This window comes from Bubalus kerabau, chromosome 12 (genome assembly GCF_029407905.1).
Source record: "Bubalus kerabau isolate K-KA32 ecotype Philippines breed swamp buffalo chromosome 12, PCC_UOA_SB_1v2, whole genome shotgun sequence".
Lineage (NCBI taxonomy): Eukaryota > Metazoa > Chordata > Mammalia > Artiodactyla > Bovidae > Bubalus > Bubalus kerabau.
The window spans coordinates 34,059,500-34,073,045 of NC_073635.1; the positions used below are offsets into that span (position 1 = coordinate 34,059,500).

The 13,546-nt window shown below is 45.3% G+C and overlaps 1 protein-coding gene across 1 annotated transcript in view; it reads right to left on the reverse strand.

The window, feature by feature from the left end:
• LOC129624506 (phospholipid-transporting ATPase IB) overlaps positions 1-13,546 on the reverse strand; it is a 410,556-nt gene that overhangs the window by 136,978 nt on the left and 260,032 nt on the right. The window contains exons 29-30 of the mRNA XM_055542522.1: positions 7,443-7,565; positions 5,423-5,501 (exon numbers count right to left, since the gene is read on the reverse strand). Coding sequence (XP_055398497.1) covers positions 5,423-5,501; positions 7,443-7,565 — 202 coding nt within the window. The remainder of the gene's footprint in view (positions 1-5,422; positions 5,502-7,442; positions 7,566-13,546) is intronic.

Consider the following 13,546-nt stretch of genomic DNA (forward strand, 5'->3'; position numbering starts at 1 on the left):
CCCAGTACTGCCACAGGCAGAGAGAAGTACCCTACATCTCATTTTATACAGGTATACTATCATTTCAGTTTATAAAACGTGTCTAATCTCACAGCAGCACATTTATTAGAAAATATAATGTAGCCTTCTCCAAAAATGTTCAGAGATCCTACTGCTTAATTAGTGCCAATATAATAAATATCTACATCGCATTTCTTCTGGAAAGAGATGGGGATAGTTTCCAGAGTGTAGACAGGGAGGAATCAAGAATAAATCTTTTGGGGGGGCATTTTTCTCTGATGCTAAGTATATTCCTATCCCTTCCCTCTTAAGTTCCATCAAGAAAAACAAAATCTGAAAATTTCCTTTCTAAAAAATCAAAATGGATTTGCCAATAACCACATTCCACTTCAAGGAGGGTTGCTCAAATATGCATACTGGATACACCACTGGAAAGTCCAAGAGTGGCCCAACACCAAAGTCTTGGTGAATTTCAGTCCCTGCAAAGGTGACATCTTGGGTTTTAACCTAGAATCATGTTTAAGTTTGAAGGCTGGGAGCTGCAGACTGGCCATGGCCATGAGCGTAAGGTTGTGATGGTTGGAAGAAATCTGATTTACTACAGAATTGCTGGAGTGGAAAAATGTAGTTTGAAACTTGAAATGAATCATCACAAACTCCATCAGCCGAGCACTGCTTTGAAAATTCTATCCAAAACCACACAGAAATAAGCAAAGCAAAATTCTTGGACGCTTCTTAAGGAATGATTGACGGGCTAGCACCTCTCAGAAACGTTTCTTGCCAACAATGATGCCGGAGGTGACCAGCTCTGTCTGTACCTAAGCCTCTATGCAGGGGGTGACCAGCACTGTCTGTACCTAAGCCTTTCTCGAGGGAGCCTGGAGAACATTTCCTGGTAAAATCCACCACACTGACGATGCAGCCCACAGAGCAGGAAACACTGCAACCAAGCTGCTTTGTGGATCTCAGCCCCCAGTTGAGTAAAGGTCCTCAGGGCTGAGTGTAGCCCACGGCTGACAGCTTCCGGCAGGACTTGGGGCTGGAGCGGGGGTGGGGGTCCAAGGCACTGTTCTACGAGATCAGGCTCTCCGTGGTTTGAAGATGCCCTTGTTTGTCTCAAATTGGTGCCATTTTCCAACACTTCTTTGGGAGCAGGGTGAATGCCTCCTTCTAAGAGGTGGTTCAAAGTGTTAACAGGAGCTCATTGTTACTTAGGGCGATCAGCCCATGAACAAGTAATCAAATCAGCTGCCACATCCTGGTTCTTTTCAAACTTGCAAGCTTTTTGATTTCCTCCTCTGACTTCCTTCCTTCCACTAAAAAACTGAACACACAAAGACCCATGCTCTTGCCAGACCTGATGCACTTCTCTACACAGCTGTCTTGTCTTCCTCGGAGGCAAGTCCAGGGTGTAACTCTCCCACCCCAAACCTCTCCCTCATCTGGGTTTTAGTGATCTGACCCTCAACCTAAAATTCCTATGCTACTGCCCTCTCAACTAGGGTGCTGCTGCAGAAGCAGAGGGATGCTGGAAATGTGTGCAGTCATGTTTTGATTCACAGCTGCACAAGGATGGGGGGAAAGGCGGTGGGGAGAGGGTTCACTGTCCACGGCCAGGGAAACTCAGGGTCTGGAAGTGCTCACCAAAGGCTGAACAAGGTCCCGAGTCCACCCCTGCTTCCCCTTGGGAGCCACTGCCCGAGGACTCTCCCCGCTCCCGGGCAGCACGAGCCCTGTGTGCTTGTGCTTCCTGTCAGGAATGCTCTTTCTCCCCTACTTTCCCTACACCTCCCCTGCCCCACCTGCTCACTCTCTGCTCCTTTTTTAAGAACGTAAGTACTAATTACTTCCTTGGAGAAGATGCTTCCTTGACCCACTAGACTAGGTTATGTCCCGGTATTACAAGCTCCCCAGCAGCCTGTAGAACACAGCACACTGGCCATTAAGCAATTACGTGCATAATTCCTGATCATCTAACTTCGTCTTCCTGATCATCAGCTCTGACCTCACAGAAGCCCCCAGAGAGCAAGACAAGCTGCGTTTTTTACGGTCCACCACGCCTTTGGCACCCGGCACATCATTGGTCTGCTATGATTCTGCTGAAGGACTTCTTCTCAAAACAAGTTCTCCCCTCACTAAACACATCCCTAGTCCCAGGTTTAACCCTCCTTAAGTTCCCTGGAACAGCTGGAGACCTAACCAGGACTCCTGCTATCAGTTTTCCTTCTCCTATCAGCCTTACAAGATATGATGGTTTTAACTTCCCAAAATTGCTCTGCTCGCAATACTCAGCTCAATCTAAATGCTACTGACTGTTCAATGCTTCCAAATGGAGTCTTGGCTTCTTAACATTGCATTCCAAGCTCTCCGCAGTCCAGCTTTCGCCCACCTTCTCCAACTCGTCTGCCTTCCTCCCTGTAAGGAATGAACTTCTCAAGCTCTCCGCATCTGTCCTGAATCACCCCCTTCATTCAGCTCTTCCCTCCAACCCTCGCATCTTGCTCTGCCTGGACTTCCAGGCTAAGCCTACATGTTATCCCCTCCAACAAGCCATGAGTCATCCTAAATGAAAGACATCTCTCTCAGCCCCCTGCAATCTGAGAGCGCTTCCTCTGGGTTTTACTTGAGAGAGTTACTTTCTGCCTGTACTAGAATTATCCACATGCCTTAGCAGACTTCAAATGCTTTGATGGGAAGACCCACATTGCCACGTTTACCCACCACCCTTAGACTCTATCACAGGGCCTTGGACATAAATATCACATCAAAGAATAAGGCTGAGGGACATTGTAATCATGTTTGTGGTGTACTAATAGTGAGAATTTAGAAATGAATCCTATAATATTCATTCCATTTGTTGAGGACATCAACTAGTGACCAAGAACACCACAGCCTTCTGTTGTTCTTTGCCAAACAGACTTCACACTTGCTATTCATTTCACCTTCAACAGTTTCAGTCAAAAGGTTACTGTTTATAATATAACCTAGTGAAAACCTCTATGCAGAAGGCTTAATAAATATGAAATAATAATGCTAACCATGATGGCAATTAAAAAATGGAAAAAAGTCATCCTTTTTTTTGCTAGGCAAATTGCTAATCTGAATGAAGCAGATAAAGTGAAAGTCATTCAGTTGTGTCCGATTCTTTGCGACCCCATGGACTATACAGTCTATGGAATTCTCCAGGCCAGAATACTGGAGTGGGTAGCCTTTCCCTTCTCCAGGGGATCTTCCTAACACAGGGATCAAACCCAGGTCTCCCACATTGCAGGTGGATTCTTTACCAGCTGAGCCACAAGGGATACCCACTCCACAAGAATACTGGAGTGGGTAGCCTATCCCTTCTCCAGTGGATCTTCCCAACCCAGGAATTGAACTGGGGTCTCCTGCATTGCAGGGGGATTCTTTACCAACTGAGCTACCAGGGAAGCCGTGTGGTGGAAACTAACTTGAAATTTACCTGGTGACACCTTTTAGGTAAACTAGTAACTGTTGGGGAATCCATCTTCTTTTAAATACAGACCACATTGGGAGAGTGGATGGATTTATGTGATGTGATCTAGGTAAACAATAGTGATTCCACCAAAAAATACAAGCCGCCATCTCAAAGCACATAATGGTGACTCAGGATCAGAAAACCACCTGATCAGATGGGGCCACACTAGCTCCTTCTGAAGCGGGCAAGTAAAGGACCATCTTGGAAAACTTCTATGAGTCCAAAGCAAGCACCATGTATTTACAGAGTCCCCATAGACATAAGAGGGTGGAGGGCCTAGAGATAATACCCAGAGTCAGTACGAGTACGAGTCTCTTCTTATGCACGAAAGGCTGGGCTTGGGGACCAGAGGACACGTACCAAAGCCGCTCTTGTGCTCAGCAGACAAACTGCCTCCCATCACCAGCCCAGCCTGATACAAAGACAGCCATTTTATCACCAAACTGCCAGAGCTTCTAATACAAAGCACAGTCAACACTCTTATATTTGTAAGCTCTTAATCACAAAATCATTTCAAAATATTGGGTTGGTTAAAAGGTTTGTTCAGGTTTTTCTGTATGATCTTATGAAAAAATTAAAAGAACTCTTTGGCCAACCCAATAAATTAAAACTACTACATGTAAAGGAAATGGCAACCACTCCAGTAGTCCTGCTTGGGAAATCTCATGACAGAGGAGGCTGGTGGGCTACAGTCCATGGGGCCGCTAAGAGTTGGACATGACTGAAACACCTAAACAACAGCAACACATAAAGATGAATCACAGGAAAGTTTCAAAGAATGGTTCATCTAGAATGCCCCTTTGGGGGTGAGGCTAGAAGCAAAAATTTTTACTTTCTGATTTAGAGACTTAGGCATGGAGTAGGCAATGGCAACCCACTCCAGTAGTCTTGCCTGGGAAAGTCCATGGACAGAGGAACTTGTCAGGCTACAGCCCATGGATCGCAAAACGTCAGACACGACTGAGCACACACACAAGTAAGCAAGAGACTCAGGGGCCCTTGAAAGAAAAGGAGGTCTGATGAAATAGAGAACAAGCCATAAGGTATATAACACATGGGCTGTGTGTGCATTTTCTCTAACCATCAATATTTGACAGGTTAAAGCACATCAGTGAGGATGAATCATGTCCGTCTGAAGCACAAAAACCACTGATACAGAAACTGGGAAGAAGAAACAAAGAAGCTCGGAAACTTTACATCCTTTGGTTTTCTGAACAGTCAGAGGCCTTGTCTAGTCAACATTTGGAGTAACTTTCCCCGGAGGTATTATTACGTTTTGAGAGGGGTAATAGACTGACATTCTCGTAATACATTTTCATTTTTTGAGGCTATGTCTCTTTTAAAAGGCCACATTTTGGATGCATTAATGAGAACAAGCACACCTTCCTCCAGCTCAGCGAAGGTTAAAAACAACTGGAATAGTCTGGCCTCCAACAAACTTTAAACATTTGCTTGAAAAGTGTACATCAAGGAAAAGAGACTTTCAGAAGACAGGGTATAAAATTATACTCTCATGAGATTTGAGTTATTTGGCATAGAGGTGCATCAGGCTTAGAAAACGAAAGCCCAAGTAATTAACAGAAAATTTCAAACTCGAGGGCAAGAGGCATTGATGTTTCATTATAGTAAAGTGCTTTTCTTCAAGATCTTTGACTCAAATTGTTATTAAAAGTAAAGTTTCAAATTCTTAGTATTTAAACTCTCCAGGCAACTGGAAAGAAAATGGGTTCTTAGAGCCAGAAGGGGTGAAACCTACAAGCTATAAAGCCGAGACTAGCTCTTATTAGATGTTACGTATGTTTTTCTTCTGAAATTTGTTCCTGTGATCTCTAGGCCTGTGGAACTGGGGAAAAAAGTTGTGAACAACAGGCGTGGAGGGGCTGCAAAGCTACTTGCTGAGAGTTGAATCACGAAGCCATTACCTACCATGCTCCAGCGCTTTCATGGGAAACCAGAACAGGATGAGCGAGTGCACCAAGGCGTTGATGCAGTGACCCCAGAAAACCTAAGGGAAAACAGACCGAGGCTGTCAGGAACTGCCCACACTCTTGACCTCTGTGTGGCTCAACAAGCCCCTCACTGTCAGGGATGCAGGCGGCAATCCCAGTTCCAGAAGGCGGAAAAAACCAATTTCCTCCTTTTTAGCTACAAATGAGCTGGCTGTCTCCAGATAATATTCCTCGAGTACAAGGACCTAAAGAGATATTCACATATACACAAGACAATATACAATCTATCTACATCTGAAAAATGAATGATCATCCATTTCCTTTAGAACTGAAAGCAAGACAACAACATTTTACCATCATTCCAAAAAAGGGGCAATAGGTCACACTGGGACTGAAGAGACTGAAACCATACTTTTGGAAAGCATTAAAAACATTTAACATGTGAATTCTCACACAGCACGCTCACTCTCTTGTTTTACCCCTGAAAATCCCTCCCATTTTCGGTTTTTAGGATTTAGATGAATAGCATTCAGAGTTAAAGATTCTCTTTAACACTTGAAAGGTCAAACAACAGAACATTAGTTCTAAACCAGTAGTTTCTTCTCAATTACGGATTCATAAATGCATTTCAACCATGCCTTTAACCCTGAGATGAAAGAATTACTAAAGCCAGATTGAATTTCTTTAAAAATCTACACACCATACTAGGAACTGCCATATAGCTTGATCTTAACTAGTGACGGGACAACAGAAAATGATGAGAAATGATAAGACAATGAAATCTTCCTACTTTAATGTTCATGATTTCCCTATCTCTTTCCTGCCCTCTACATCCCACCCGCCCCCATCTTCAAAATGCCTGCAGGTTGGTCTCCGAGCACACTCATCTCTGATACCTTTCCAGTGGGTCCACTCCCTACCCCCACCTTATGCAGCCTTTGAATTCAAACTCTGTAAATCACAGATTTGATTCACATAAATGACGCTGAACAAAGAGACCGTATTTCTCATGGACAGAGCCACAGTGAACAAGGGCACAGTCAGTCACTCCCACCTCCTTGTGTGTGGAACACACGAGATCCAGCAGGATCCCTTGTATTTTTTCCAGATGTGGACACAGCTATCATGCTTTCCCAAACACGAGGCTGCTCTGAAGGAGGACTGTCACGACAGCTGGCTCAGAACAAGGTGTTCAGGGACTGCTCTTTGCCCAGGACTCCCGGATCACCCTCTCTCAGGCCCCAGTGGTGGTCACGCAGGCTGGTCACACACTCAACCAGCACCAGCTGTCTTAACTGAACAGGGCAACGAGCCTCAGTTCCAGCCCCTGACACCCCTCCTGCATGACCACTGGAGATGGAAACATGGCAAATGCGGGCATGTGGGCATCTCTGCCTCCAGCCCAGCGGGCACCTGCCCTCCTCAGGGTGGGTCCTCGCCGCTGCCCCCCAGACGTGGCTGGCCGGCCAGTGACCCACCAGACCCCTCGGCGACTCCTGATCGGAGGACCCTGAAACACCTAAGCCTGCTCCTGCTCAGCTCAGCCCTGGATCCCTACTCCTTGTCTGTCTAGATGTCTTCTCTTTACTGATTCTCCAGACTGAAATCCAACAGCCACGTCTGACTTGACTCCTGCGTTCACCTCTGGCCAATTCTCCTCACTGGCTGAAGGAATATTTCCCTGTCACTGAGAACCAGGCAGTGAGGAAGCAAGGGCCGTGCCAGGTGATGTGGCTCACTGGGATGGGGGAGGATTGGATCCTGCAGGCCTCGGGGTGTGGGGGCCACTGGCCACATGGCCATCAGGGGCACAGGTGGGGAAGAAGGCTTTGTTAAACAGGAAGACTGGATGCTTCCTGCCTGATCAGGCAGCTCAGATTCCCTGGGTGTGCTATCCTGGGGGAGGTCTGGGGCCTCGCCTTCCTTCAAGGGCCCCCTCCGAGCATCAGCGGGGTCACCAGCCTTTCCAAGGGGTCCCGTGTGCACACGTGGCCCACCTTGGTGTTGAAGCCCTCGGCGTTCTGGGTGATCTTGTAGAGCTGCGGGAACCTCAGCATGCTCTCCTGGCTGCAAGACCTCTCGAAGATGCCCAGCGTGAAGGGGGGCAGTGCTGTGAAAATCTGCGGAGATAACAGCGAGCCATTAGCAGAGGCCTTTCTGACTCCTGCAGCCCTGGAGGTTCAGGTCGATGTGATGATGCCGTAACTTCAGGTCAAGTTCAAAGCCTAGGTTTAGGGACTCCCTGGATACCCTCCCATCAGAGAAAATAAACGAAAGGTCATTTTACACTATTGCCTAATCAGCATAAAATTGACCCGGAACACTAAGACCAACATCCTAAAACTGTGATTGGCCAAGAGCTCTGGTTCAAGGAACAACTGCCTTCCTTTGCAGATGAGCTGTGACTTCAAACCTGACACAGTGGGCTCTGTGTGGTGTGGGGGTGTTTTTCTGTGGGAGCCGAGGCCCCGTTTGCCTTGATTTTATGCTCACTTTTCAGGAAGCACAATGTCCTTCACCCACTTACTCAGTCATTTTCCTGGGAATACATGATGGGTTAGATACTGTGATAACCCCCAGGAAGGGAGAGATTTAAAAACAGAAGAAGGAAGAAGGCAAAGAAGCAGGTCCCTGACCCCTCGGAACTCTGTCTACTGCAGAGGTGGGGACGCGGCAGCTGGCAACAGGCATGGAACATACATATACAGCAGCGTGCCCTGCAAAGTCACTCCTGGGGAGATGATGCAGGAAGCGGGGGAGTCAAGGAAGGATGCTTGGACCACCGAGCCTCTGGCCTGGAAGGTACAGCACCTGCAGAGTTTGGCAGGATGGCGAGGGGTGTGAACGGGAGGGGACAGAGGGCAGCAAGCCCACAGAACAAGCACCCATCACAAAGTTCTGAGGCTCAAACACACACAGAACATTTGGCGGGGACCATGAGGTCATCCAGGGTGGCCGGGGACACGGCACAAGACAAGGCTGGATGGAGACAGAATGACATCTGGATATGCTGAGCAGAGGGTGCTGACCTTTGCCTGTCCTCCATAGCATGTGACAGGCTTGTATCTGTGTTCCAGAAAGAGAAAGCTGAGTGCTGAAGCAGAGGGCTGAAACAAGCATGTCATCCCAGGCCGGCAGATCTACGGGCCACCTCCTCCTCGGGTGTGAGCACGGGTCACTCTCTGCTTGGCACGGACCAAATCCGTACCCCCCCCAAGCCCGGCAAGCTCTGGGGGCTGTGAGAACTGAATGTGCATCTCAAGAGAGTGCTAAGTGCACATCAGTTCCCAGCAGCCTAGACGTTCAGCCAGGAGTCAGTCAGATAGTCAGTCACTTCAGTCGCTCAGTCGTGTCCGACTCTTTGAGACCTCATGAATCGCAGCACGCCAGGCCTCCCTGTCCATCACCAACTCCCGGAGTTCACTCAGACTCACGTCCATTGAATCAGTGATGCCACCCAGCCATCTCATCCTCTGTCGTCCCCTTCTCCTCCTGCCCCCAATCCCTCCCAGCATCAGAGTCTTTTCCACTGAGTCAACTCTTCGCATGAGGTGGCCAAAGTACTGGAGTTTCAGCTTTAGCATCATTCCTTCCAAAGAAATCCCAGGGCTGATCTCCTTCAGAATGGACTGGTTGGATCTCCTTGCAGTCCAAGGGACTCTCAAGAGTCTTCTCCAACACCACAGTTCAAAATCATCAATTCTTTGGCACTCAGCTTTCTTCACAGTCCAACTTTCACATCCATACGTGACTACTGGAAAAACCATAGCCTTGACTAGACGAACCTTTGTTGGCAAAGTAATGTCTCTGCTTTTGAATATGCTATCTAGGTTGGTCATAACTTTTCTTCCAAGGAGTAAGCGTCTTTTAATTTCATGGCTGCAGTCACCATCTGCAGTGATTTTGGAGCCCAGAAAAATAAAGTCTGACACTGTTTCCACTGTTTCCCCATCTATTTCCCATGAAGTGATGGGACCAGATGCCATGATCTTCATTTTCTGAATGTTGAGCTTGAAGCCAACTTTTTCACTCTCCTCTTTCACTTTCATCAAGAGGCTTTTTAGTTCCTCTTCATTTTCTGCCATAAGGGTGGTGTCATCTGCATATCTGAGGTTATTGGTATTTCTCCTGGCAATCTTGATTCCAGCTTGTGTTTCTTCCAGTCCAGCATTTCTCATGACATACTCTGCATATAAGTTAAATAAGCAGGGTGACAATATACAGCCTTGACGTACTCCTTTTCCTATTTGGAACCAGTCTGTTGTCCCGTGTCCAGTTCTAACTGTTGCTTCCTGACCTGCATACAAATTTCTCAAGAGGCAAGTCAGGTGGTCTGGTATTCCTATCTCTTTCAGAATTTTCCACAGTTGATTGTGATCCACACAGTCAAAGGCTTTGGCATAGTCAGTAAAGCAGAAATAGATGTTTTTCTGAACTCTCTTGCTTTTTCCATGATCCAGCAGATGTTGGCAATTTGATCTCTGGTTCCTCTGCCTTTTCTAAAACCAGCTTGAACATCTGGAAGTTCACGGTTCAGGTATTGCTGAAGCCTGGCTTGGAGAATTTTGCGCATTACTTTACTAACATGTGAGATGAGTGCAATTGTGTGGTAGTTTGAGCATTCTTTGGCATTGCCTTTCTTTGGGATTGGAACAAAAACTGACCTTTTCCAGTCCTGTGGCCACTGCTGAGTTTTCCAAATTTGCTGGCATATTGAGTACAGCACTTTCACAGCATCATCTTTCAGGATTTGAAATAGCTCAACTGGAATTCCATCACCTCCACTAGCTTTGTTCATAGTGATGCTTTCTAAGGCCCACTGACTTCACATTCCAGGATGTCTGGCTCTAGGTGAGTGATCATACCATCGTGATTATCTGGGTCATGAAGATCTTTTTTGTACAGTTCTTCTGTGTATTCTTGCCATCTCTTCTTAATATATTCTGCTTCTGTTAGGTCCATACCATTTCTGTCCTTTATCGAGCCCATCTTTGCATGAAATGTTCCCTTGGTATCTCTAATTTTCTTGAACAGGGCAGGTCATGGTGGAGAGGTCTGACAGAATGTGGTCCACTGGAGAAGGGAATGGCAAACCACTTCAGTATTCTTGCCTTGAGAACCCCATGAACAGTATGAAAAGGCAAAATGATAGGATACTGAAAGAGGAACTCCCCAGGTCAGTAGGTGCCCAATACGCTACTGGAGATCAGTGGAGAAATAACTCCAGAAAGAATAAAGGGATGGAGACAAAGCAAAAAAGAGTACCCAGCTGTGGATGTGACTGGTGATAGAAGCAACGTCTGATGCTGTAAAGAGCAATATTGCATAGGAACCTGGAATGTCAGGTCCATGAATCAAGGCGAATTGGAAGTGGTCAAACAGGAGATGGCAAGAGTGAATGTCGACATTCTAAGAATCAGTGAACTGAAATGGACTGGAACGGGTGAATTTAACTCAGATGACCATTATATCTACTACTGTGGGCAGGAATCCCTCAGAAGAAATGGAGTGGCCATCATGGTCAACAAAAGACTCCGAAATGCAGTACTTGGATGCAGTCTCAAAAATGACAGAATGATCTCTGTTCATTTCCAAGGCAAACCATTCAATATCACAGTAATCCAAGTCTATGCCCCAACCAGTAATGCTGAAGAAGCTGAAGTTGAAGGGTTCTATGAAGACCTATAAGACTTTTTAGAACTAACACCCAAGAAAGATGTCCTTTTCATTACAGGGGACTGGAATGCAAAAGTAGGAAGTCAAGAAACACCTGGAGTAACAGGCAAATTTGGCCTTGGAATACGGAATGAAGCAGGGCAAAGACTAATAGAGTTTTGCCAAGAAAATGCACTGGTCATAGCAAACACCCTCTTCGAAAAACACAAGAGAAAACTCTACACATGGACATCAGCAGATGGTCAACACTGAAATCAGAATGATTATATTCTTTGCAGCCAAAGATGGAGAAGCTCTATACAGTCAACAAAAACAAGACCGGGAGCTGACTGTGGCTCAGATCATGAACTCCTCATTGCCAAATTCAGACTTAAATAGAAGAAAGTAGGGAAAACCACTGGACCATTCAGGTATGACCTAAATCAAATCCCTTATGATTATACAGTGGAAGTGAGAAATAGATTTAAGGGCCTAGATCTGATAGATAGAGTGCCTGATGAACTATGGACTGAGGTTCATGACATTGTTCAGGAGACAGGGATCAAGACCATCCCCATGGAAAAGAAATGCAAAAAAGCAAAACAGCTGTCTGGGGAGGCCTTACAAATAGCTGTGAAAAGAAGAGAAGTGAAAAGCAAAGGAGAAAAGGAAAGATATAAGCATCTGAATGCAGAGTTCCAAAGAACAGCAAGAAGAGATAAGAAAGCCTTCCTCAGCAATCAATGCAAAGAAATAGAGGAAAACAACAGAATGGGAAAGACTAGAGATCTCTTTAAGAAAATTAGAGATGCCAAGGGAACATTTCATGCAAAGTTGGCCAGGAGTCAGCCTGCCCTAAGTCTGCTGGGACAAAGCCACCAGAGTGTGGTCGGGTGAGGCCTGGGAAACCGGCCAGCTCCACCTTCAACTGGGAGCAGAGGAGATCAGCCCCGGGATGTCCATGTTCTAAAGATTTCAAGGAGAAAAAGATCTCAATGACAAACGCTACAGGAAGGCGCCCCACAGACATCTCAGAAGCGCTGCACACTCAGTGTGTATATAAACTCACCCTCACTGTCAGGCTGAAGGAGCAATCCGCACATCATGTACACAGCCGGCTGTTTCTTCTTTTCCTTTTTTCACTTGACTTCCTCCTCCTACCTACTTCAAATCCTCTGGCCCTCTGCACCCCCAGGCTAACTACCTGTTAGATATCTCACCTGGATTGTAGTGTGCACACACACACACACATGTCAGGGATCATTACTTGTTTTTCAGAAACAGTCCATCATACACACTTTCTTCATTGTATTTTTCTCATTAAACAAAACACCACGGGAAGCCCCCAGGTTCCCAGGGTTTGACCCCAAAGCAGTCATTTTCATGCTCACATAATAATTCATACTATAAGTGGACCATATTTTTTCAGCCATCACCTATGGATAGGCATTCATCTTGTTTCCAGTTCTCTGTTGCCACAACCATCATGTAATAAACACCTAGAATATATTATAATATCTATCCTGTATCTTTTATTTCTCTGTGAAGGATTCCCAGAAGTAGGGCTGTGGGATTTTAAAAAACAAATACATTTTTAACCTCACAGGATGCTGCTTGGCTGCTTCCAGAAAAGGTCCCAATGGTTTCTCTCTCTTTTCATGAAGGACACAACCTTTTCCCTGCTTTCCTATCAGCAATTGCTTGTTATATTCTACTTAATACTCTCCACTTAGAAAAACTGAAGATATTGACTACTTCTAAAAATAAATATTCCCTGGACCACCAGTGAGTCTGACCATGTTTTCAGGTATTTGCTAGATGTGAGGATTTGGAACTGTGTGCAACATCAGGTCCTTTGTCCATTTTCAATTCATGGTTTATTTGCTTTTCTAAGAGTTCTTGAACTCTGTCTTTCTATTTCAAAATTTCCTCCAAATACACTTTTTGTCTACTGGCTTTCTTTATGGTTTCATTTGTCATATACAATGCTTTCAATTTCTATAAGATCAAGAATAGGTTCTCAACATGCAATTACGTCAGGAGTTTCTTGCAGGATTTTTATAGTTTTACTTCTCAAATTTATGTCTCAATTTTTTTTGAAACTAATGTATCTATGCTGGATAAGAAAGGAGTCCAATTTTATTTTTTTCCCTATAAATAGCCAGTTTTGAGAACACAATCCAAACTTTTTCACTACGCTAAAATATCACTTTTGACATTTACTTATTAAACTCTCACATATTACAGATCTGGAAGCTGGGATTTAGTGCTAAGTTCCCTGACTATCCGCCCAGTTCTCTCAGTACCAGGTTGATGCAGTTGTGGCAGCTTTACAGCACGGTTTGATGTTTAGATAAGTCTACCCTCTGATTGTTCTTTCTGAACATGCTTTACATATTTACTCTTAGGCAGGCACCTGTTAATTCCATTTATACTTCAATATCAT